The sequence below is a fragment of the Sceloporus occidentalis genome, unplaced genomic scaffold (assembly GCF_023333645.1).
Source record: "Sceloporus occidentalis isolate IW3139 unplaced genomic scaffold, rSceOcc1.0.p SCAF_4, whole genome shotgun sequence".
In the NCBI taxonomy this organism is placed as follows: Eukaryota; Metazoa; Chordata; class Lepidosauria; order Squamata; family Phrynosomatidae; genus Sceloporus; species Sceloporus occidentalis.
The window spans coordinates 96,789,572-96,814,818 of NW_028316984.1; the positions used below are offsets into that span (position 1 = coordinate 96,789,572).

Here is a 25,247-nt window from a genome sequence, read left to right on the forward strand (position 1 = left end):
TTGCAGTGGCAATTTAATATACAGTAACATGTATTATGAATGTTCTTCTAAAGACAGCATAGCTCTCTGCTCTCATCATAAATAACAATTTCCTGACAGTACCCGAGCAGTAGACATAGTACTACAATTTACTATAATCTGATTCCTAGTGGCACCAGTTTTATTGCATCTTGCTTTTGTTCCTTGCCTCATTCTCCAGCTGATCTTTCATTAACAGATGGCCAATTTCCCTGTCCTCCTAATAACACCTACTGTGTTACTTATTATATTGCCAGTTACAATGAAATCTACTCTGGGATGATTATAGGTGTGCCACATGTTAGGACCAACAGATCAGTCAGTGGGCATGTATGTGTCAGCTGTTGATGCATGGAGACATGTGGGAAGGAGTAGACATGCTGAGGCAATTCTAGTTGGCACTACCATCATTATTGTGGTGTTACTGATACAAAAGCTAAAATGGCCTTTGGCAATGAAAATCTCTCCCTGCTCTCATTTGTTCTTCCCACTAGACTCATTTGGAAATCCCTTAATGTGATACATGAAAATTACTTCTGAAAAAAGTGATTAAGGTCAACATAAAGTTACCTCCCTTCTGTGCCTGATGCATACTTGGGTCCTGCAGAGGGATGGGGTTTTTTGCTGCTGCTGCTGCTGCTGCTGCTGCTGCTACAATAATAGAATTTTAGAGCTGAAAGGGAAAACAAGGATCATCTGGTCCAGTGGTTCTCAGTCTTTTCTATGCCCTTTCATACCTAGGAAATGTTTGATTAATGTTTGCACTCCCTATCAAAGTAATATCATATTTGAAGATGAAGGAGTCCAATTTCTGATTTTCGAACCACAAACTGAACAACATACAAGACTGTGGGTGAACAAATTGAACTTTAAAAAAAAAAAAAAGCTTCTAACAATGCATAAAACACAAATCTAAATTGAGCAATTAGATTCTAATTTATTCAGAAAAAAAATGAGTGATGGCTCATGATTCATAAGGATACAAGCCAATCTTTGTTGCACTCCCTGAAATTCCATCTGGCAACAGCTAGGGGTGCAGACCCTCCAAGTTGGGAACCCCTGATCTAATCCAATACCTTGCCATGGAGAAGTATACAACTGAAGCATCCCTAAAAGATGACCATCTAACTTCTGTTTAAAGATTTCCAAAGAAAGAGAATCCACTACTCTCTGAGGCAATCTATTCCACTGCTGAAAAACTCTTACAGTAAATAACTTCTTCCTGATGTTTATGTAGAATCCTTTTTCTTAGAATCATAGAATCATAGAGTTGGAAGAGACCGCAAGGGCCATCCAGTCCAACCCCCTGCCATGCAGGAAATCCAGATCAAAATATCCCCGACAGATGGCCATCCAGCCTCCGTTTGAAAGGGAGACTCCACCACACTCCTAGGAAGTGTGTTCCACTGTCGAACAGTCCTTACTGTCAGGAAATTCCTCCTAATGTTGAGGTGGAATCTCTTTTCCTGCAGCTTGCATCCATTGCTCCAGGTCCTAGTCTCTGGAGCCTCTTGAAGTCATTGGTTTGTGTTCTAGTTTCTGGAGCAGCAGAAAAAAAAATCTTGCTTCATCTTTTACATGACATCCTTTCAGATATTTAAAGACAGCTATCATGACACCTCTCTGTCTTCAGTTCTCCATGTTAAACATACCCAGTTCTCTAAGTCATTCCTCATGAGGCTGGTTTCCAGACTTTTGATCATCTTGGTCACCCTTCTCTGGACATGTATCAGCTTTTAGATATCCTTCCTGAATTGTCGTGCTACAACTCTTTTGTGCCTTGATGTTGTTTCTGAGTTATCGTGATCCTAAGGTAAACCTATCATGGTTTAGAAGGTTTGTCATTGTCTTCCTCTTAACCTGAAAGAGTGTGCCCAAGATTATCTGGTGGGTTTCTTTGGCCAATAAGGGATTCATATCCTGGCCTTCTCAGACCACTACTCCATACTAACTTCTCTAATAATGGGAGCCTCTAATTTAACCTTTTTTCTGTTACTACTTCTACTTTTCCACTTTTCCCTGAGGTTCTTGTTGTCCTCTGCCCCATCTTGGATTCGCCCCTTTTCACTCACTGCCCCTCACTCCTGGAACCTTCTTCCCCCGCGAATAAGAGCCATCACTTCTTTAACCAGCTTCAAAACGGAGTTGAAGACCATCCTGTTCAGAGAAGCCTTCCCAGGCATTGCATAATTGTCGCTTACTATTTGATGTTCTTTTGGTGCCTGTTTTATTGAATCATTTCCTATATTGCTATGTATTTTATATGTATTATCCTACTAGAAAGGCCCCTTCCCCGCCACCACTCCCTTTGTGTCGTGTCTTTTTAGATTGTAAGCCTGAGGGCAGGGAACCGTCCAATTAAAAAGATTGTATGTACAGCGCTGTGTAAATTTACAGTGCTTTATAAATAAAGGTTAATAATAATAACAATAATAATAATAATAATAATAATAAAATGTGTGTCTGTAAGGGCAAGCTTCCAGAAGGGTCAGTTTGGAACACATATAAATGATGGACAAGAAAAGGGTTGCCCACACATCCCACTTTTCTCTGTGCTAAATTCCCCTTGCTCCAAACTTTTTTTTTCTTCAAGCAAAAAGAGTTGATGTTTTTTTTTTACTAATTTTCTATAGTTATACTGTAGTTCTAAATTGAATTTTTGATGTCTGGATAGGAAATCTTAGGGACAGGCGTCTTAGCCATTTGAACAGCTTAGAGTGGTGCAAGGAGCCTATTTGAAATAGTAATAATTTTTCATGTGACTTAAGTGGGCCTCAGACAATACACCCTTATTGTTTCCCTCAGTTCTCTCTGTTCTGTCTGTTATTGATTCTTGTGTTGTGAAGATTGCCTTCAGGTCCACACTGATCGATGTGAAAGAAAAGGGAAGAGAGAAGGAATTTTTAAAAAAATGGAAATCCACCAACTCCCTGATAAAGCCAAGATCAATTGTGTATTCCTAGTTAATAGTCAAGGGCTGAAATTTCCCCAAAGTCCCAGTGCTGTACATTTTTTCAGTAAACATTAAGGGGCTGATTCATCACTTTAAGGGGGTAGATACAGAATCTGTTTGCCACAATGCCTTAGTGTATACCCTTCAACATTTCACAGTTGAAAACTGAGACCTGTGGGCAAGCAACATCAGAGTGTGATCAAGATGGCAAAAGTTATTAATGAGGAAAATACATGAAGTAGGAGAGGCTGCAGAAGTTTGCTTTTGTCTCAGAAGGGCAAGATTCCACCCCTTCCTCTCTGTTTACTGCTGCTAAACTAATTGAGTTTGCAGCAAGTAGGTTACTTGAAGTAAGTCGCTCAGTTTGCAGCAATTGCAGTAAACAGGAAAAAGAAGGAAAGTGGAAAAAGAAGAAGGAAACCAGGACATCTTAAACGCTTAAAAAGTGAGACAACAGAGGATTAATAGAAAATTTCTCTGTCTATTTGGGACAGTTGGAGGGTATGCTTAATATAATGTGGATGTGTAACTAACTGTAAACTGGCTATCTATCACATCCTTACAAACGGTGAACATTTTGCCACTCCTGTGAATTTTTGATATCAGATATGTGGTAAATCTCTGTTTGCCACTTGGCTTAACAATGAAGATGACTGGTTTACCAAATAGCAACAATCTGCTTTACACCAGGGAAATTTAGTATATATCTATCTAGCCCAATATTGTTTCCTACAATGGGCTGCAGCTCATTGGGATCAAGTCTCCATTTCATCTACTGTCTGGTACTTTAAACTAATGTAAAGTGTCAGACCTTCTTTATGGAACTATGTTTTCATCTATTGAGCTATGGTTCTGCTCCTGTGATTGAATGCATGTACCTCAAGGTAACTTAGCATGTAGTCAAATGCTGTTTACCTCTACTCTTCCTTCATTTTAGCAGCATTCCATCAGTCTATGTAATTATTATTTTCTATCTTCCACAAAATTATACACTGCAGTAAAAAAAAATGCATAGTCAGTAAAATGCCACACATAAATTTATTCCCAGAGCAACAAGGTGGCAGATCTAATTCCTCAACCCCATTTGATGAAAATATCATGCCAATTCAGCAAGCCGCTATGGCTGGTTGTAAGATTTAGTGACAGAGACAGAACATGCCTTGATATGTTCTGAGGGGTTGCTTGTCAAGTAGGTTGTGTTTTTGGGTGCAGCAACTGGGCTAAGAGTGTTGGGGAAGTGACCCAGTTAGATAACACCAACAGGTAGCAGAATACCACAAGAAAGTATTACCCTAAATTTGTGGGGCTAGGAGAGCCTCCACTGACAGCAGCAATCTATCTTTAATTAGTTTGAGGAACACTCGACTTGGCTATGCAAGAGGACGTAACATAATTTGCAGGTTCCAGCACCAGCTATACCAGTAATAACTGATAAAGATGCCAGGCATGTGAAAATATCTCCACTTTTATTGGAAGAAATATAAAGAGCATATATACATACAGTAAATAACTCATCCAGACAACCAACTTACAGAGCTAACAAAATAGTAGAGCAGACTTAAAGAATTGGGAAAGGGGGTGCAGTTACCCATCCTGAATGAAGAATCCACAGAGAACAGGGAAGTAGTATCAGTGTGAACCATGAAGCATGGAGAAGCAGCTCTGGAAAACAGACATTGCAGACAAAGGAACTCAGACCAAGGCCCAAGGGTAATAGTCACAGTACATCTGCAGGGGAGAGGCTGACTGCAGCAAAAAGGTTTCACTTTAGGAGTAATATTTACAACCTTAAAACCAACCCTAATCCATGAGAGTTCCCAAGTTTGAATACCTCTAATGGAACCCGAGAAGGTTTTCAAAGTGGAGAGTTTGGGCCTTCACAGACCGGCATAAAGAGCCAGCCTTGGGGCAGAGTGGGGGCATGGCGTCTGCACGGTGGCCACCTAGATGCTGTCCCCTTGCTGCCTGCCTGACCCGATGGTGGGTGGCGTCACACCATGTCTTCAGCACTTACATGTGATGAAGAAACAGCAAAAAGGCACCACAGCAGTGGCTAGCGTACAAGCTCTTTTTTTGTGTTGTGGAAAGGCCAGATTGGGGCCGCGTTGTGCGGTTGCCATGGCTCCATTCGAGTAAGGAAAGGGGTGGTGTTCCACCACTCCTTAGGGGCCGTCTGTATAGCCCCCATAATGTTTGGGAAATGAAGTAGTTTGATTGTGATTGATGATGCTTCATGAACTTTACGACACCTAGACAAGATCTGGATTTCCCCAAAAATGTGAGGACAGGAAGGGGGGTGTTTAGGAACACATAAAAGATAAAAGAAGGTTTTGGTTTTGTTTGATCTGGCAAATCTCACCTTTTGGCTGTCAGGTTCTATCAGAAATGCAGAAGGGGGGTGTTCGGCAGTGTTCTTTCTTACAAGTTTCTTCCCCCCACCCCACACTTTTCTGCATGGATGAATTTATGTGTTATTTACAATCCCTAAATCTGGTGGTGGTATGTATGTCATCACAGACTACATCTGCTCATGCTGACACCTTAACATTGCATCAAACTGTTTATGGATTGATAACTGTATCGGGGGCTTTCAGAACATACAAAGGTAACCAAAGTACCTGTGAATAAAAGAGGGGACAATGATGCTGGGGAGGGCAGAGGTACAGCCTTCCAGTGATGCTGAGAGTTAGAATTAAGGCAGAGCTTGGACTGTGGGAAGCTTTGAGGAAGCATGGGAATAGCCACTCAAATTAATTTACTGGCTACCAAATGCTTTAAAAAGAAAGGCGATTGTTTGCTCTTGGAGTATAAATGGGGCACTTTTATATTCATAGAAATGTTGAATGGTATAATTTAAAGAAATGTGTGTGGAGGGAGGGCTCTTCAGCATGATAATCCCATACCCATAACTGAGTAACTGTAACAGGAATTGGTTAATTAAGCATCCCCAGATGCTTGCTTCTTGGAATCACTGTTCTGATGAGAAACTTCTTATGCTTCTCAGAGGGATTGTGGTAGCATTTCATATTTTAACAGATGCATAAATGCATTTGAATGTTTCTCTGGGTTCTTTTGCATAGCACAGCTGATGTCACTTCTGATAGTTTCATTTTTTAACCAATGCTGTAGATTTTGTACCAGATTATTATTGTTTTGTATCAGATTGTTACTGTTGTTGTTGTCATGCACCATAAAGCCTCCTTCCACCTTCTAGTGGCAGCCAGAATAGACTCAAAGAAACAATGGGGACAGGCCCGTAGCTAGGCTGGGGCAACTGAGGCATGGCCCCGGGGGCCCCAGCCAAAGGAGCCCCCAAAGAGAATACAAGAAAATTAAAAAGGAACTGACATTTTTGTGACGTATAATAAACCTTTTCAATTAAGGAGCTGTACAGATGAGGATAAAGAGGTGGCCAGAGTTCGCTCCTTTCTCCCTCAGTCGCTGCGGCAATGATGTGCTCAGAAAAAAGAGCCATGAAATGTGGCTTCTTTGTCCATCGCAACAGAGGCGCCAGAAGCACCCTGAAGCGGTGCTGTGACATTCCTCATGTGCTATGCCATTTGGACATGGCACATAAGCCACATCATCAATGCACACCCTGTGTAAAATATAGGGGCCCCAAATGTGCTTTCTGCCCCAGGGCCCCTAAAGGCCTAGCTATGGGCCTGAATTGGGATTTGGTGACCCAAAACATTTGTAAGTATGATTTTCATGTGTCATCTCCAGTGGGAGATGTAGATGCAAATTTTTCAGTTTTCAGGAGTTCTGAGTTCAAAAGAAGAAGAGCTGTGTGCAAATTTTCAGATCATCTAGCAGAACAGCAGCTTGCTACAATTAGCAAGGCTTAATTGATTTCTTGCTGTAATTTGCAAAGAGTCTTTAAGGCGACTATATGTTTACTTCGGCTACATCCACACTGCAGAAATAATCAAGTCTGACACCACTTTAACTGCCATAGCTCAGTGCTATGGAATTCTGGCTGGAAGCACCTTTTCCTCACTCACTCAGTAAGTAAGAAGGAATAATTCCTTCATTTCACCTTGTTCTTGAAACAGCCCCATTAGCTAAGATTTCTGTCCTAATTTCCATACAGGAAAATATACTCTGTGTGCGCGCACGTATGTTTGAACAATAAGCTGTGAGCAACAGAAGTTGATACTTAATTCATAGTACTTAATGATATCCTTACCCTTACTTAGACTTAGGTCTGGAAACTAGTTTGGGCCTGGGAATATGCCAGACATGCAACCATATTTGTAAGTGCCATTGAGTCAGTAGATCTATTTCAACTGGGACTAACAATTGGGATTATCATTAATATTATATTGATATACTGCCTTTCCCCCAAGTTTGGGAATCAAGGCTGCTTACAACATGGCAAACAAATCTAGCTAAAAATTCATAGCATTAAAAAAGTCAAAAATGTAATTAAACTACCAAAAAGTTAAAACCAGTTAAAAAAAAGAAATCAGTCAAAAGAAAACAACAAATAGGAAGTCCAGCAAATTATAGAAGACCTGTTTCCCATGCGCAAATAGTCCTCAAAGGCCTGCCACGAGAAAAAAAAAGTTTTTACCTGCCTACAAAAAGGAAGCAAGGAAATTGACATTCTAATCTCTCCAGAGATTAATTCCAGAGCCTGGGAGCAGCCACCGAAAAGGCTTCCCACCAGATATAACTATGAGGATGATGGAATAGAGAGAAGGGCCTCCCAAGAAAACCTCAAAACAGAGGTAGGTTCATGTGGGAGGATACAGTGCTTCAGATAACCAGGACCTGAGAGCTTTATAGGTCATAACCCACACTTTGAATTGTAGAATCATAGAATCACAGAATCGTAGAATTGTAGAGTTGGAAGAGACCACAAGGGCCATCCAGTCCACCCACTGCCTTGCAGGAACTCACAATCAAAGCATCCTCATCATATGGCCATCCAGCCTCTGTTTAAAAACCTACAAAGAAGGAGACTCCACCACTCTCTAAGGAAGTGTGTTCCACTATTGAACAGCTCTCACTGTCAGGAAGTCCATTCTAATGTTGAGGTGGAATCTCTTTTCCTGGAGCTTGCATCCATTGTTTCAGGTCCTATTCTCTGGAGCAGCAGAAAACAAGCTTGTTCCATCCTCAGTATGACACCCATTCAAATATTTAAACGAGGCTATCATATCACCCTAGAATCACATTGGCCTTTTTAGCTGCCACATCAAGCTCATGTTCAACTTTTGGTCCACTAGGACTCCTAGGTCCCTTTAACATGTAATCTTATTAAGCCAGGTGCCCAGAAACAGACTAGCAGGCAGTGAAGGTGTTGTAACAATGGGGCTCTGCACTCCCTGTTGCTGTTATTGTGTGACTTCAAGTTTTTCTGACTTACGGCGACCATGATGCAAAATTTAGCAAGTTTCTTTAGAGGGGGTTTGCCATTACAACCCAGTGGGGTTTTATGGTCGAGCAAGGAATAGAACCCAGCATTCAAATCGCTATACCATGCTGTCTCTATACAAAAGGATTCTATTTAACATTTTAATTAAAATGCAGATTGAGCAAGACTTCCATGATTTTGCTGAATTTACATCACTTTTTTTTATAATTTACTAGTGCAGGGAGGGGTATGATGAGAGGAGATACCAGACACAGACACAGACACAGAAATTTTTATTCATCCACCTATCCTATTTTAAAGTTTTTCACAGCAACCTTTACTGCAACCTTTATAAAATAACTTTGTAGCCCATAACAGGAGTGTAGACATAATTCAATAGACTGAATGTTTGTACAACTTCATCAGATTCAGTTTACAAGCTGGAATGCTATTTCACACCAAAGCTTACACTTTTTAGAATTTTTCAGTCCGGTGGATAACCCAAAATACATACAGATATTTTTATATTAAGGTTACGTGCATACAAAATATATCCAGGGAAATACATACAAAAATGCATCAAATAGAAAAGTATCTTTGCAAAAAGCACACTAGTAAAAGCAAAAAAGTCATGTATATATAGTATAGTATAAGGAAAAATGAACACAACATTTGTTTGAATTTGTCTGAATTTTCATCTGACTTTCTTTTATAAATTTGATTGTGTTCTCAAATAGATAGAAACATGGACTGAAATATGTAGTCAAGGGAATGAAAAATTCAGTAATACTGAAGTTTGTAGATCTGCCCAGGCATTGTTAGAGTTTGATGATGATGATGATGATGCTTAAGAAAAGAAAGGAAAGGAAAATGGATTCTGCACCTGGCATTATCTTGTGCACTTTCTTCTGTAAACGGAGAACAATTAGGTGTAACTAACATGATGGTCTTCTTGTGAGATCCTCTACATCTACATATCTCTATTAATGGGCATGCTATTCCTACAGGTTGAAGATGCCATGATGGATGTATATGACTTTGTTTATGAGGATGTGAGAAGCAACACTTCCAACAGTAAAAGAGAGGAGCTACAAACCATCCACCAAACGGTGACACATTCATATGATTCAATAAAGGCAGTTCCAACTAAACTAGTTTTTAGAATTTCATATCTAATTAAGAAACAACCTGATGTTTTGCTTTACCAGGATTCTTTTCTCACTTCTAAAGTCTAGAAATAATGGCTTGAGCACGAGCCAGCCAAATTTATGTGCTTTTAAGGCTATGTTGTTCCCATAGGACAGAGCTGAGATAGTTTTAGTTCCTGTTAATACCAACTGGCCATTTTTATTCATCAAACATTTCTGTAGAACCCTTCAGTGGAATTTCTGGGGCAGGGCATATAAAAACAAGGTAAAATATACAAATAAATGTGGAACAAAACAATATCACATTTTAAAAAATACATTACAATAAATGTAAATAAATTTAAAGTTTGAGAAAATGAAAAATATCTTCACCTAGCCCAAAACAATAACAATGTTGGTGCCTGCAGGGCTCACTTTTAAATGCCCTGACTTTAATTGTATGTTGCCCTTCATGCCTTTAAACAAAAAGTGCCACTTCTTGTAATGTGGAACTCAGACATTTTAGTTCTTTACAATGGCTTATGTGGGAAATTAGCAAATATCCAGAAGAAGGTGGGTAAAATGCTGTCAGTAGGTGTATGCAGTTTTTCAAAGCTCAACCAGTACCAGTTTTGAAAAAAGAACTCCATGTGGCTCTACATATAGTTAGGAAAGGCCCCAAATCAGGCTAAAATGGCTACTCACATCTCCTGAAGGTTTTACTGGGTGCTATTGACCATTTGTGGCTATAAAAATGAGGGATGTGGCTCTCAGGGGTCCTGTGATATAAATCCAGCCTCTGTTGGTTGCCCACCCCCAGCTAGACCAATATGGGGCAACGTACCTATTACAGCAAGCATCAAATGTCCCATTCGACTGCTAATATTTTTTACTTTGGTTATCTGCTCTGCTGTTACCTATAGAATGTTACCTACGATAGCAAGAAGTGGCACCAAATTTTTAAGTCTGGGTGCAGTTAATTCTGTCATGCCCTATATTCCTGAATCTTTTGTTGGAACTAGATGTCAGAGTACCTATGAAATTCTGGCCACCATGAAACAGAACGTCACACAGCATAGTTGAATGAATGGAATTAGTTTGCTCACTGAAAATTATTAACTCGTTGATGCCTATGAACTGCTGTTTATGCTGCCCAGCTGAAGGATTTCTGGCATGGAGAAGAGACGTGTAAGATGTTCTTACAGGGAAGGTGTGGGGAGGCTGCCCAAAAGGGAGTGGAGTAGAAGGAGAAGTGTTACATTCCAAGCAGCAAACTAGCTAACAGCAGCAACTTCCTTCAGCTAGAATGTGAAGCTTGAAAGAAATAGCAGCATCATAGGCATGTGTGAGACAAAACAGCATAGTTGGAATGTCTATAGGAAAGAGAGAGAAATATGCAGAACCATCTACAAATAGCTGACTAAAGGAAATACCAAGTCCTTGCCCTGTAGGTGTGTGTTTTGATAATATTAGAGCCACAGGAGAAAATCAACTTGAGTTCATTTCATTTAAGAACTCCTCCCTTTTTTTCTTCACCAGCCTTACACTTCTCACCATAGAGAGGTCAAAGCCATATTTTGAGTTTAATGTCAGGCACTTTTTGCTGTTGTTTTGAAATATTTCCTCAGCTATAACTACAAGTCTTGTGTTCTGATTATGGGAATTCAAGGCAGGAAGGAGAATAACATTATTTTTATGGATACAGAAAAATAATAAACTATAAATTTTATTTCCACCCAAGCATACTGGAAATCAGATATGGTTGTAGAATGCTCAATATATTTTTTTAAATAAAAATAAAAACAAACTAAAAAAAAATTCTACAAAATACTGTCTTTCTTACAGTCCCCCTGAACTGAATAGTGATTACTTCCAGGTACATTTATAAAGCAGGGCTACCAACCCCTCTTATCTGTCCCCTGTCTTCCCTTTGCCACCATCATAGCTGTTGATAGTGGCATCTGGGAGCTTCCATGTCAGTGTGCAGTGAAGCACCCCAGGCTGTAAGTCTGAACTTAAAAGGAGCTAGTCAATATACTAAACCCTATACCCAAAATAGGCTCAGCATTTTGGATAGCTCCTTTGGAGTTGAATCCTAGAGTGGATTCACTGCTTCAATGACATGCGAGCCACCAGTTGCCATTGCCTTCTGATACTAGCAGCACTGTCACCATCACTATCGGTAATAAAATGCTGCTGAAATCTGTCAGTACTACAAAACATGTTCCCTTGACTTTTCATTCTTGGAAAGAAAGAATGGGTCTAGACCCATATAGCCTTCAACTGTCCCATTTTGGCAATGATGTTCCCTGTTAATCCTCTGACATCCAATTATTTCAGCTGTTTTTAAAATGTTTCAGTTTCTCTCTCCTCCTCCCATTTTCCCTTTTTGCCCTCAACTTGTTTCAGTTGTTTCAAACTTAGTTTAAAGTGCAAACAAAATTCTCACTCATTAGCTTAAGGGGAGGGGAGGGGAGGCGAGGGGCTTGGAGGAGAGGTGGGGAATCTTGGCCTCCTCAAGAGACGCAGAAGAAAGCAAACTGCTGCAGTCTCTCCTAGCTTGTGTGGTCTTCCTCACTGACAACTTTTGCCATCTTGACTACACCCTGATGCTACTTGGTCATATGTGTTCTGGTTTTCATCTGTGAAATGTTGGAGGGTATGGGCCCACTCTTGGAGAATTCCATAGTGAGACAGAGTCTCTAACACATTCTTCTTGTACAAGAGAGAGCCACTGGAGTTGCCACCAAATTTGGCACCAGCAGCAATGATGGGAGAAATATCAGCATCTGCCACCAAAATTAAGCAGAGGCCACCAAGAGTTGGAGGCAGTAATGGCAGCATGGCTCTTGTTGAGAACAGTCCATTGTAGCCTTCCATCTCTTGGAAGTTGCCCATAGGAGTGAACTTCCATTCCGTAGGAAAACAAAAAATGGACTTTGCTTTCTTCTTTTGCCAAGGACTGAATGAGACAGGCTTCATTAACCAGTCTGTGTGACTACAATACAAAGCAGCTGTTTATTGCCCACAAGACAGAATTGGGCATCTAGCCAAGCCTCCGCCCCCCACTTTGTTCTGTTTGGCTCTTAGTGTAAACAAATGTCCTGTAAGACAAGTGGATCATGCAAAGAGTGAATTTCAGCACCCAGACAGCATTGTGATATGCTAAGCAGGTTTTCCAAAATTCCCTGAGTTACCAGGACTGATATAGTGGAGGAAATATCCCAAAGCTAGAACCAAATTTTGGCAATCTAGGGCTCATTCCCACTTACATTTAAACCAGTTTTTGATTCAGCTTTGCTCTGTATTGGTAAATCGATTCCAAAAGAAGCAGCACAGAAGCACTCCATACTAAACATTTTGTTGTAGAGCTCCACTTGTCACATATATTGATAGATATGTGAGTCATCTTATGCTTATGCTTTTGGAGATGAAATTGTGTCAGCCATGCACAAGAGAGAGTTATCTGAAAACTCAGAAATAATCCAAAGGTTTGCAAATATATACAAAGGTTAAGAGGGCGATTTTATAAGGTGGTAACTCATCCAACATAAAAATAATTCCTATGGCGTCTCTTGTCTAAAAAAGAGATAAACAATGATATGCATGACATTTTGTTCATTTTTTCCCCTTTTAGTTTCTCTGCTGTGGGAAGAGGTCACCCTTTGGTGAAGAAAGCAATATTGAAAATGAGATGTGTCAGTCAAAAATGGTGGATTCAGCAAAAGAGGTAATAATATGCTGTGCTGGGAGCAGGGATGTAAATCTTTACCTTTATTACCCTCACATCCAAGGACATCCCTATAGCTTTGTCTTTTCTGTGTGTGAGAGAGAAAATATTTCCATGCAGTATTCTCTCAGTGTTCACATCTTGCAAAGCATTCTGCAGAATTATGTTGTGCAGAAGTGTGATTCCTTTGCACACAAAAATCCCACACACACACCCCAAACTCAGTGAAAATTGCACTGCTTCCTACATAGAAAAATCACATATGTTTCTACACACTTCTTGAGAAACTGCACTGAAAACCTCCTGCTCCATTCTCTCTGAATATTATTTCAATCCTTAGATGAGAAGTGATGATTGCAATAGCATTACTGGAGCTGTCTGGGAACTATTTTTCAATGGCTTCCCTTAGTGATGTTGCTATAACCTTTAAAGGCCTGGCAACATCAGAGCAAGAGTGCCTATTATGTGGGTTTTTGCCAAGCACCTCTCACTTTGCTAGGAACAAGTGGCAAGGAGAATTTAAATGACTGGCTCTGTTGTGGCATCAAGACCTTTCTTGAGAGAGAGAGCAGTAAGCCACAGTTTTAATATTACAGCAGGCCTATGGGATAATAAAACCTTGGGGGATATGGTACCCAGACCAATGCAATATGTGACATATGAAGAGTACTTATAATTTGCTCCCACTCTTGGGAAGAATAGTGCTAGAAGCATCCTTGCCTTTGGCTTTGCGTGCTTCCTTTACCTGATTGGGCTGAAAAAGCCTTTGCTCAGTTTTGTATTCTGCCTGCTTCCTTCTCAGGAAACATTTGTGATCAAGGCAGACAGCTGCATTTCCTTAGTTGAAAGTGAAAGAAAATGATGCTTTGGGTGCTGTGAATTGATCATTCCTCTCTCCCTCTTCCTCCTCCTTTAACATGAGCAATGTGGCACACAAGAACAATAGCCAAAGACCAAAATGAGATGTTATATATAATATAACCCCTGCCAAAATCAACAGCTTCTCTTGTTCTCTCTGTCCCAACAAACATTTTTAAACCAGTCTTCTCCAACTGACCATCCCTGGAGAAAAAAACACACTCCTTTAAGATGTGTTGTATATTTCTTGATATTGAAAATTTGACTGTTTCATAATGCCTTTTCCAGTTAGGTTTATCTTTGAAATGCATGCTCAGTATGGGGAATGGGTGCTGATGTGCCAGTGCAGAATGAATATATATTCTGTAGAGCTGGTGGTCATGCTTGACTTTCACCTAGCTTTCACCAATTTCCATGTATCCATTGACTGGGGGGGGGGGATTAGTAGTAACTGCTCTTCCTGGCAGTTTGCTGTTATTAAAAACAAACAAACAGGTTCCTGATTATTTTTCAACCATGTTTGAAGAAAGCCTTTACCAAATTAAGATTTCAACAGATACCAGTCATTTATTTGCAGGGTAGATATCCTTGTGTTTCTTTATGTGATATGGCTATGTACAGGATTTTGTTCATTACTTCACCATAATGCCCATTGTGCACCTCTCCAACAGAATGTCTGTTGTCTCATGTTCAGATACAATCTAGTTGCACCCATTATCAGCTTCGGCTGATTCACCAGCTATGACCCTTCCTGGAATGGGAAAACCTAGAAATGGCTGTACATTCACGGGTAACCTCTTGTCTCAAATTCTGCAATGCGCTCTACATGGGGCAACCCTCATGCCACGTTCAGAAGCTGCAATTGGTCCAAAATATGGCAGCCAGATTGGTGACAGGGAGTTCCAAATTTGATTCTATTACACCTATCTTAAAATCCCTACACTGGCTGCCCATTAGCTTCTGGGCACAGTATAAGGTGTGGGTTATTACCTATAAAGCCCTGCATGGCTTGTGCCCAGCTTACCTGAGGGAACACCTCCTCCCATACAATCCTTCCTGCACTCTCAGGCCCTCTGGGAAGAACCTACTGCAGTTAGAGAGAACTAGACTGAAGACGACTTCCCAGAGGACGTTCTCTGTTGCTGCTCCAAAAATCTGGAATGACCTGCCGGATGAGATCTGCCTTATAACATCTTTGGAGGTCTTTAAGAAGACAATAAAAACGGATCTCTTCTGGTAGGCCTTCCCAAACTGATCTCCTCAGAATTTTCACTCTCCATTACCGGACTTTGATAAAAATTTATTTTATTAACCATTTTATTGGGAATTGTTTTTAATGGTATTTTAAGGTGGGAGGGAGATTGGGAAACTAGGATCTAATATGTCCTGTTATGCTTTCATCTATTTATAGTCATTTTTTTATTGTTTTTGTTTGTTATTACCCGCCTCGATCCAATACAAGGAGAGGCAGGATACAAATTATTATTATTATTATTATTATTATTATTATTAATACAGAACATAGGGCCAAAATAGACAGCTAAAAAAAATCGCACTTCTGGGCATCTACCCACCACATGCCACCGGAGTGTCTTGAAGCCACCTTTGGCTGCCGGGTGGCCAGGAAAGTCAGCTCTTTTATGGCCCAAATAGGAGTGGAATTTTTATGCTTTTATTTGGATTGGGTTCAAGGTGAATGGGGGCTGCAGCATGTGTTTACCATGGCCCCAATCCATCTTTGACAGGGGTAGCTTCAAGCTGCCCCTTCCTGGCTGTCTGCTCCGGCCCATAGTAACCTCCCTGCTATTCATATATCACATCAAGTTGCATCATCTGCATTAGCAGCAAAGAATGTGAGACTCAGGGCCAGAGCAGACAGGCATAAAAGAGCAGCCTGATTCCACTCTGGTTGCAAGTGGGTCAGGACTGTACTGACAGCACAACCCACTCCCAAAGCAGGCTGTGGCCACAGGACCCAACCCAAGCCACCAGGAGCCAGATTATGCCAGTTCCTTTTTGCTTTTGTCCAAAAGACTGGAGCACAGCTTCAGCACAACTTTGGGCCACTTTGGAGGCATGCATCATTTGAACACCATGTCTCCAAAGTTTCCAGAAGCCACTTCATTTGGTCCATCTGGTCCAGGCCTGAGAATCTTAAATCAATGACATGAGACTGCAGGGGACTTTTGATTATTGGAAAAGGCTGATCCTGTGGTAATTTTTAGTATGTTTTAAAATTACACCCAAATGACTTTAAAAAGTTTCTGTAAATACGTGCTTACCCTTTAAATGTCTGTGCTGATGCCAACAGACATTTATTCCATTGTATTTTGTTGGACTTGAAATGGCCTATGGTTAAATATTAATACATTGTTTGAAAGAATATTCTCTCTGAGATGTTGGGTAATGCAAAATGTTTGAGGTGGCATCATTGTGTCATGAGTTTCCCAGCCTCATAAGAGATGGTCAATAAAGTGGAACAGGAGCAGGAAAATACAAAATGTGAAAAATGCCACATTTACCTAGCTGTCACAGCTATTTTTGTAGGGAAAGGGTTATATTTAAGGTTATATTTTTTCCTGTTTGTTGAGGCCAAAAAATTTGATATGCCAAAGGCATAGCATTAACTGCCTCTGGTGGAGGATGGTTTCTGATGTGGACCACAGTAAAGAGTCTGAAGCCACAGTGCATAATTAATGCAATTTGATATTGCTTTAACTGTCATGGCTCCATCCTATGGAATCCTGGGCTTTGTAGTTTGTTGTGGCACCAGAGTTCTATGAGAGAGAAGGCTTAATATTTCCCAAAACCACAAATTGCAGAATGCCATAGCATTGAGCCATGGCAGTTAAAGTAATGTGGTACAACTGCTTCAGCATCCCTTTCACAAAATACTGTTACCAAGAGTTCCCACCATGTACACATATGCCTTATCTTAGCAGTTGGCATGCAAACTGAAGCTTGAGGATCTGTTGGAAGGTGTGCATGGACATTTTACTGCAAATCACATTCCAGTGTCTCTTTACTGAACACAAACTACAAGGCCGGAGATTACAGGAAGTTGCTTGGCTCTTGTCCATTTACACCAGGGAGCATGTGGGAGGCTGTGCACAGCTACTTGTACTTCTGTGTTCCTTGGGTTGGCAATGAAGATTGCAGCCATTCCCTGTGAGGAATTTATGGGAATACACAGTATCCTTTCTTGTGCTGTTTATGAATATGCTGCGCACAGCACCACAGAGGCTTGAGCACAGTTTGTCAGGCCATTAAACATAGACATAGGAACTTATCACATGGGGAAAACTGAGGGTTTAAACTATTAGAAAAATTTGCTTGGGTGATGTCTCTTGCCCTTGGTTCCGAACTGGTGCCAACTGGATGTAGATGCAGTCTCTTCTGGAACTCAGAATCAAAGAAACTCCAACACAAGCTTCAGCTTGCTGGAACAATGCCTAGTGAAACAGCTGCTTAATTAAAGAAACAAACACTATAGCAGGCTTCACTCTATGAGGGCTTTTATTGTCTTAGCTGCTATATACATGAGCTAATAGCTACTAACTGTACAACACATCTTTCTTTCAAAGTCCATACTCACAGAAAAACACTACAACATAAGATCAGTGTTTGTTCTCTCATAAGAACAACATTCCCACGATGTGATCACATAAGACAGCCCCTTTCCCACAAGTTGCCATGCAACATAGGAACCAATCACAGTACAAACAGAAAATGTGTCTTGTTTACATTTTGTCTCGTCCATTGTCCTTGAGCAGTCTGCTACCTAGACTTTTTGCCTTCAGCCGCAACCAATTTAAACGTTAGTAAACCATTGTCACATCTGGACATTTTCAATACAAATATACAATAACATAAACAGCGATTATTCCGTGCAAAACACGATATTGCAATTAAGATTTTCACACACATTACTATTAAATAGGCAATAAACAGCAACAAATCATTTTCCAGATTTCCCCAGGAAAATCGTAATTGTAACATGGTGTTTTGCACGGGATAATCACTGTTTAAACCCCCGATTTTGCCTGATTTCCCCCATGTGATAAGGCCCATAGTTTAACAGCAGTGAATTACTGGACTACAGAGTTCTGACTGCATGGAGCTTCAGGCAAGAAAGAGACTTATTTGCTTTATCACACTAGGGGGCAAACAGGATTGAAACGAGAGTTAAAGTAGAGAAAACCAGGAAATGCCTGATGTTTTTCACACCACATTTCCTGGTTTTCTGTAGTTTAACTCTTGTTTAAATCCTGTTTGCCCCCTAGTGTGATGTGGGAATTTGCCATTTGTTTTCTACTATCCCTGTTAAGTCCCTGTCCTTTCTGACTCTTGCTACTACTATAGTCTTGCAAGCATAACACAAATGCTTGCAGTGTGGAAACATCAAGCTGATACTCACTGATGGTGGAATCAAGCATGGGAGCATGAAGGATTCCTGATAGTACTTTAGCCATCCAGACCAAGAAACCCGAACCTTCCACCTCCAGGGAACATGGTCTAAGCAAGCATTGACCAAATTAGTGCCTGGATAGAGAGACCACTCACAGACTGATGTAAACCACTCTGCCTTTTTGTACAATATGTATTTGGCTTAACAGACCATATCCTGGACAGAAATTAAACAAACATAATTGACCTGAATGCATATTCTTCCCATTTATCTTTCACTTTTCTTCCTTCTCCCCACTTATCACCCCAGTGTAGTTTTAGAATAAATATTGTCTTTTTTCTTGCTGTTATATAAAATGCTATATATAATAAAATATAAAAAGATATTGGTAACACTGTGTGAACAACAAGAATCAGTGTGTACAGATACCAGTGCTCTATATTGGCTATTTAGCTAGATAGGTATAACTAACTTTTCCTGGTCCTGGTGTTCCCCTTTCCCACAGCATACCTTAAGAACCAGCTGGCAGATCAGGCAAAGAAAGTCCATTCAACTTCTGATGAGGGAGCAAGGAGGATACCATTTCCACCCTTACTACCACCAGTAAGTGAGGCTGAAACAAGGGTCCAAAAAACACTGCAGAAATAATCCAATCTGAGACCACTCAATGCAAGGGAACTGTAGTTTTGTGAGGCATTTAGTCTTCTCTGTTAGAGAGCTCTGGTGCCATAATAAATTACAATTCCCAGGATTCCCTAGCATTGAACCAGGATAGTTAAAATGGTCTCAAACTGATTTATATCTGCAGTGTGTTTTGGACCAAGGACTTGCAAAAGGAGTCCTGGTTCTGATTGTCACAGCCTCACTTACCAGTGAGAAACAGGTAGAAACATTCTCTTCCTTGTGCCCTGATCAGAAATTAAAAAGACTTCCTTCATGGGATCCAGCTTGGGGGGGGGGGGGCTTTTAAAATGGGCTGGGTTAGCAATTAATGTAGTTTTACAGACTTATTTAATATAGAACAGTTGTGGTTACAAATGTATAACTGCAATACTGAATGTCAGCCAGACATATTCGTATAGTAAACAAAGCTGTAAATAAATACCTGGCTGAAAATTATTATTTACCTTCCTCTTCTTTGTGTTGGATGCTGAAGTGTTTTAATTACATGTTATTTTCAAACACTTTACTAGTTTTATATTGTCTTGTATACTGCATCCTCTCTTTCTCTCGCCTAATCTCTCTCTTAACGTAAACTGCTAAGAGATTTTATTGTACCAAGCAATCCATAAACATAGCAATAAATATTTCTTTACTTTTTAAATATCCAATCTTTCTTCTGATATGAAAGTTAAAGTTAAAATAAAAGATAATAGAGTTAACAGATAGATGATACAATAATACAAAATGGAAATGCAAAATACAATGATACAAAATAAAAATAATGTTAAAACCATAAATAATAGATTAAAAATCAACAAAAATTGTATTAAAACATTAATTTAAACATTTATAAAAGACCAATAAGGTACAGTAATAATTATTAAATAAAGCAATGAATGCTGTATCAGATTGAAGAAGGCTGATATAGCTTATCTTTAGCTAAGAAAAGTCCATTCTACTCTATAAAAAGGCAAACAGATTGGCCTTTACATGAGGAATGGGCAACCTATGGCCTTCCAGATGTTGTTGTACTGCAGTTCTCATCATCTCTTACCACTGACTATGTTGATTAGGGAGTTTATTGCGCCATTTAAAAATGTGGCTTACCTCTCCTGAATTGAAGTCTAATTTGGAATGCAGCCGGGTTGTATCGCCTGGATTTTGCTGCTGAATCCACCAGCCAAATACAGCCCAGCTGCAGCCCAGGTCCCAGGCACACTTATCCAGCCATGTTTCAAAGTCAGGAGCTTTCTGACTTTGAAAAGCAGTTTTCTGAGTGTGCCTAGGACATGGGCTGCAACCGGGCTGTATTTGGCCAGCGGATTCAGTGGCAAAATCTGGGAGATAAACCCGGCTGCATCCTGAATTAGACTTCAATTTGGGAGAGGTAAGCCAGGATTTTTAGTGGTGCAATAACCTCCTAGGACTAACAGGAGTTATAGCTCAACAACATCTGGGGACAGCCACAAGTTGCCCACTCCTCTATACAAAAGAATAAATAGACAACAATATCTGACATCAATCAGGGAAAGAAGGATTTTGGTCCCAAAGAACACTGCTCTAGTCATCTAGGTTGTTCTTTAATAAGATGATTTGTTGGTTTTGCTGTAACAGAGTAATAAGTACTGATAAATAGCCACTTTACCATGAATCAGAAATATTCCCATCAGATGATGTTGACTTCTACCTGTTTACCATCAGGCTATGGATATAACTACTTGAGAACAAAAGAGGGACATGCTTTGTTTTACTTGCCATTTGATTGATCAGGCTTGCAGTCATAAGCACAGTTCAGAGGGAGTAGGTTCTATTGGGGAAAACCAGACTAAATTTCGAATAAATAGAGACAGGATTGGACTCCACAACTGAAAACCTTTTGTTAGTCTTAACTGGAGTAGACCCATTCCATCAATTGTTGAATGCTGAGTCAACACAAAAGTAAATCCATTTGATCCAATGGCTCTACTTCCATCAAAACCAGTAAGAGGCCCATGAGAATGAGGATGAACTTTGGTTGTTTTGTTTCTGCACACATCTTTTTTCAGAAAAGAATAGAAAACTTTTACTTTGTAGGTAACATTTGTGACTATTCAAGAAAATCAGCAAGCACAGAAGTTATAAAACTTTAAAGATAAATAACTGTGAGAGGGAGAACATTGCAGTTGTGAGAAGAGGAGAGTCTTCCTGGATCATGCCAGATGTCCACCTGAGGTAGTCAACACATTGGAAGACAGGAACAGAATTCAAAAGGACCTTGATAAACTATAAAATTGGGCTGAAAAGTAAGAAAATGAAATTGAACAGAGAGAAATGCAAAAGTCTGCATTTAGGCCACTAACCAAATGCACTGGTATAAAATGGGGGATACTTGGCTTAGCATGTGATAAGGACTTTGGGATTATTGTTGATCATAATTAAAACATGAGCCAGCTGCATGATACTTCAGCAAAGAAAGCAAATCATATTTTAGCCTGCATTAATAAAATCATAGTTTCCAAATCAAGGGAAGTAATAGTCCCAATAGTGTATGTGGTAGTCAGGCCTCATCTGGGGTACTGTATTCACAGCTCCCTGCTGGGGATGCTCTAACTGAAATACCTGCATTAAGTAGTGGATTTGATTCAATAGCCTATGATTCCCCTTCCAACTTTTAAGGCTCCCTCTGTGTGTATGTGTATGCACATACTTTAGATTGTATGGCCCTGGCAAGACCCACTGTTTTCAGTTGTTGTGCCTGTAAGGTGCCATGCAAAGTAATGGAGCTATATAAATAAACAATAACAACAACAGTTCTTGCACAGCAACCAGCCAGATGCTTATGGGAAGGCCACATACAGGTCACCAAGGTCCTTTCCCATGACTGTGGAAAGAGCTATCCAGGGTGTGGAGTCTGTTTTAGAGATAAAGTTCAGCATCTTGCATTGCTTCTGTAAAAGTTGGGCTAAAACTTAGAATGAATTGACTTCCCCACCAGCCAAGTCTACCCCAAGTTGTGCCCCAGCAGCTGGCATTCAGTGGAATACTTATTCCAAAAATGTAAGAAGTTTGTATCACCTTGGAATAGAAGAAGAAACAAGGAACCCAGTACTCTCTAATAATGTTTCCGCAGTAATAATCCCCACTATGTTTCAATAGGGTTTACTTCCAAGTAAGCATACATAGGATTGCAGCTCTTGATTTTAAATCTATTTATTTCATATTACAGAATTGCCTTCAGGAGATCCAGCACTTCCTGAAAAAACATATGGAATTTGTCTCCATACTGATGACCATCACAGTTTTCTTCATGGTAACTATATCTGCCAGTCTGTTCTGCTTGTTCTGAACTGGATGAAACAGAAATGCAGACTAGTGTTGGGGGCGCTACCATAGTTCTGATAAAGTTACATTTTGTTCAGGGAACTTAACCATTTTTGAGGAATCACAAAGACAGGGAGAATTTAGCTATTTGGTAGAAATAAACTCATGATGAGAGCCAGTGTGATGTAGTGGTTTGAGTGTTGTATTAGAACTCTTGAGACCAGAGTTTGAATTCTCATTCAGCCTTGGAAACCCACTGGGTGACTTTGGGCAAATCACACTCTCTCAACCTCAGAGGAAGGTAAAAACAAACCCCTTCCAAACAAATATTGCCAAGAAAACCCCATGGTCTGTTTGCCTTAGGCCAGGGTCACCATAAGTCAGAAATTACTAGAAGGCACACCAAAACAAATTCATGTTAAATAACCCTTTTATTTACACACTCTCCAACATTTTAGTGATGAAAATGGGGACATGTGTGTCTGAGTGTGGTCAAGATGGCAAAAATTCTAGGAAGCTAGGAATGACTGCAGCAGTTTGCTCTTGCCTAAGCCAACAAGGACAAGATTCCAACTGCTCCTCTCCTCCCTCTCCTCCTGAGTTAAATAACTGCAAACTTTTAATTCAGTTTGCACCAATGGAAGTAAGCTGAGGACTAAGGGGGGAAATGGGAGGAAGGGAGAGAAACTGGGACATTTTAAATGAATCTGAAGTAGGATGACAGATAAATAATCAGGAATCTAACTGCCAAATCAGGACAGATATAAGGTATTTATACTTTAAATTTTATAGCACATTGTTCTTTTGTGCTTTAAGAAAAGGTCTATATCTAGGGTACACTCCTGACAGGAGTTGAGGGGCCACTTTGGTATCCAACGAAAACTTGAGCAGCAGCACCATCAATTTTTTAAAGCATATTTGAGGAATTTCCACAGAAAGGTTTTCATGGGGCAATTTTACCATGATTTGGGGCCTGCTTAGAATGTTTTAACCCCAGGAGAGTTTGGAAATTTTCTTTTTTTAAAAAACAACAACCTGTTTTTAGTTGTACTGTTTTTAAACAGCTTTTATTATTTTTATACAGATGTTTTAAATTGTCTTTAATGTTGTTGAGAGAGTAATTATTTTTAATGTTGGCCTTTCATGCTCCCCCCCCCCCCCCGGTTTAATTTAATTTTAATTCATTTATTTTAATTTACTGTATCCCAGTTCTGGGGAAAAGGCAAGCTATATATATTTATTTATAAGTCTAGAAATTTTAATAAAAAAATTGACCCCAAAAACCTGAGTTGACATATCCATAGGTCAATGTAAGAACTGTACTTTAATGCTTACATTAAAAAAACCAAAAAGAACCATCCCTTAGTGAAAGGCAAGAGTGTAATCTGTTCTGAAAACACTGACCCTCTTTTAGCATGAGCACAAACAGATACACCTGTTGGAGGTTTGTAAGTTGTTTGGCATTGTTTCCCTTTACTTCATCTTTTTGATCTTTTGTTACATGCCCCTAAGTTTTACCCTCAACCTATCTATGGATCACATCAAAAGCCATAATTTTGGCCTCAAAACCTGCCCCCCAACTTATACATGAGGTTGACTTATAGTTGAGTATATACAGGTAAAGTTGAGGTCAATTTTCCATTTATTTAACTGGTTGGGAAAAAAACACCCTTTTGGCTTTAAAGCAGTCCAGGTGAACCCAACGCTCAGCCATTGTGAATGCGTATTTTTAGATTTAAACTCTTTTGAATATGTGAAAAACCAGTGTGTGTGTGTGTGTGTGTGTGTTGTGTGCGTGTGTGTGTGTGTGTGTATTCCAGTGATGTTTTTAATTCCCTTTCATTTATCTGACTCAGGTGTATGGGATGATCTTAACTTCATTCCTTTGGTACTCTATCCACTTCAATAACAGTTTGGACCGAAAGGGCAAATATATCCTAGCAAAGCAATAGAAGATTGGCTTTTGTCTCCTGCAGAAGAAAGGAAGAGGTTATTGGACACCAAAACAAATTGGATTGTTTTCCTGCAACTATGAGTGGACAGTGGATATCCCTGAATTTTATTCTTCAGTTTCTTTATTTTATTTTCAAAATTTCCAGTTCCAAATATGGTTGAACTAATATGACACAGCCTGTAAGGCTGCAATGTCTATAGACAAAGAGCTGACTGACCAAAGTGTTCATGCAACACTGAGTGGAAACATGAAGGTAGGATATAAACCAGGAACCAAGAAGATGCCAGCCACAAATATGTTTGCCAACGAAAAGCCATAATTTAGAGCCTTCAAAATAGCAAGCGAAAACAAACCACATGTGCCCACAAAAAGGAAACTCAAGGATGTGAAAATTATTTAGCTCATGAATCAGTAAGAATCTTTTCAAAGTAACAACTATGTGTATTTATGTATGTATTATTTTTCTGGTGTATAAGATGACTGGGCGTATAAGATGACCCCCAACTTTTCCAGTTAAAATATAGAGTTTGGGATATACTCACCATATAAAACTACCCCTCTTCCAAAGCACACCAAATAAAAATTAAAAAAACATCAGGTTTGATTTCAATATAATTTTAATTCAAATACTTATGACATGCAGGTGCTAAGGGGAAGATGAGCTGGCATTACTTAAAGTGAACTTATGCTGACCACTTTTGACATAGCAGAATAGAGTGATACCATTATTTCTCATAATCTGGACCACGGATAGGGATCATACAGTCTTCCAGATGTTGGGCTTCAAATCCTAGCATTCGCACCATTGCCTATGCTGGTTAGAGCTGCTGTACGTTGCAGTTCAGCATCATCTGGAGGGCTGCATGATTCCTAC

General features: G+C 39.8%; 1 protein-coding gene across 1 annotated transcript in view; it reads left to right on the top strand.

The window, feature by feature from the left end:
* The window catches only part of TSPAN32 (tetraspanin 32), a 62,584-nt gene extending 37,538 nt beyond the window's left edge, over window positions 1-25,046 (top strand). The window contains exons 5-8 of the mRNA XM_089523446.1: window positions 9,341-9,442; window positions 13,098-13,190; window positions 22,325-22,408; window positions 24,276-25,046. Of these exons, the coding sequence (XP_089379572.1) occupies window positions 9,341-9,442; window positions 13,098-13,190; window positions 22,325-22,408; window positions 24,276-24,371 (375 nt within the window). The 3' untranslated portion in view covers window positions 24,372-25,046. The remainder of the gene's footprint in view (window positions 1-9,340; window positions 9,443-13,097; window positions 13,191-22,324; window positions 22,409-24,275) is intronic.
* Window positions 25,047-25,247: the final 201 nt, after the last annotated feature.